The sequence below is a fragment of the Eimeria mitis genome, genomic scaffold, assembly GCF_000499745.2.
Source record: "Eimeria mitis Houghton genomic scaffold, Emh_scaff6884, whole genome shotgun sequence".
NCBI lineage: Eukaryota > Apicomplexa > Conoidasida > Eucoccidiorida > Eimeriidae > Eimeria > Eimeria mitis.
Genome location: NW_013574988.1, coordinates 1,366 through 2,164, shown reverse-complemented (window position 1 = coordinate 2,164; position 799 = coordinate 1,366). Strand labels below are relative to the sequence as shown.

The 799-nt window shown below is 42.8% G+C and overlaps 1 protein-coding gene across 1 annotated transcript in view; it reads left to right on the top strand.

The window, feature by feature from the left end:
• Positions 1-8: 8 nt before the first annotated feature.
• Positions 9-799, top strand: part of EMH_0089530 (CAM kinase, CDPK family TgCDPK1, putative) — a gene marked incomplete at both ends in the record, with an annotated part of 1,325 nt that continues 534 nt past the window's right edge. The window contains 2 exons of the mRNA XM_013501437.1: positions 9-110; positions 515-592. Of these exons, the coding sequence (XP_013356891.1) occupies positions 9-110; positions 515-592 (180 nt within the window). The remainder of the gene's footprint in view (positions 111-514; positions 593-799) is intronic.

Sequence of the window (799 nt, the reverse complement as noted above, 5' to 3'; positions counted from 1 at the left end):
CTGTGTGTATGGATAAACAACTGCTGCTGTCCCGCGAGCGGCTGCTGCAAGCGTTTCAGCAGTTTGATAGCGATGGCTCAGGCAAAATCACCAATGAAGAACTAGCAAAGGTTAGGGTTTAGGGTTTAGGGTTTAGGGTTTAGGGTTTAGGGTTTAGGGTTTGGGGTTAGGGGTTAGGGTTTAGGGTTTGGGGTGCATGGTTACTTTGTAGATTTTTTTTTTGATTCTAAAAGAGTAACCACCTGGGGTTTAGGGTTTAGGGTTTAGGGTTTAGGGTTTGGGGTGCGGGGTGCGGGGTGGTGGGGCCGCATGCATGCATGCATGCATGCATTGCATGCGTTTAAACAATGTTTGGGGCTGCATGCATGCATGCATGCATGCAACTGCATGCATGCAACTGCATGCATGCAACTGCATGCATGCATGCGAAATTTTTGGGGCTGCATGCATGCATGCATGCATTTTGCATGCATTTGAATTTTTTTTTTTTTTTGTTTTTTTTTGTTTTTTTCAGCTGTTTGGGATAACCGCAATTGACGATAAAGCGTGGCATGAGGTGCTGGCTGAATGTGACAAAAACAACGATGGAGAAGTAAACCCTAGAAACCCTAAACCCTAAACCCTAATAAACCCTAAACCCTAATAAACCCTAATAAAGCCTCATAAACCCTAGTAAACCTTATGTCTTGCATGCACTTTGTTTTCCGTTTTTTTTTATTTGTTGTTTTTCTCGTTTTATTTATGGGGTGTCTGTACACCTCAAGGGTGTATTCTAGCTTCAATATAACTGCATATTTTC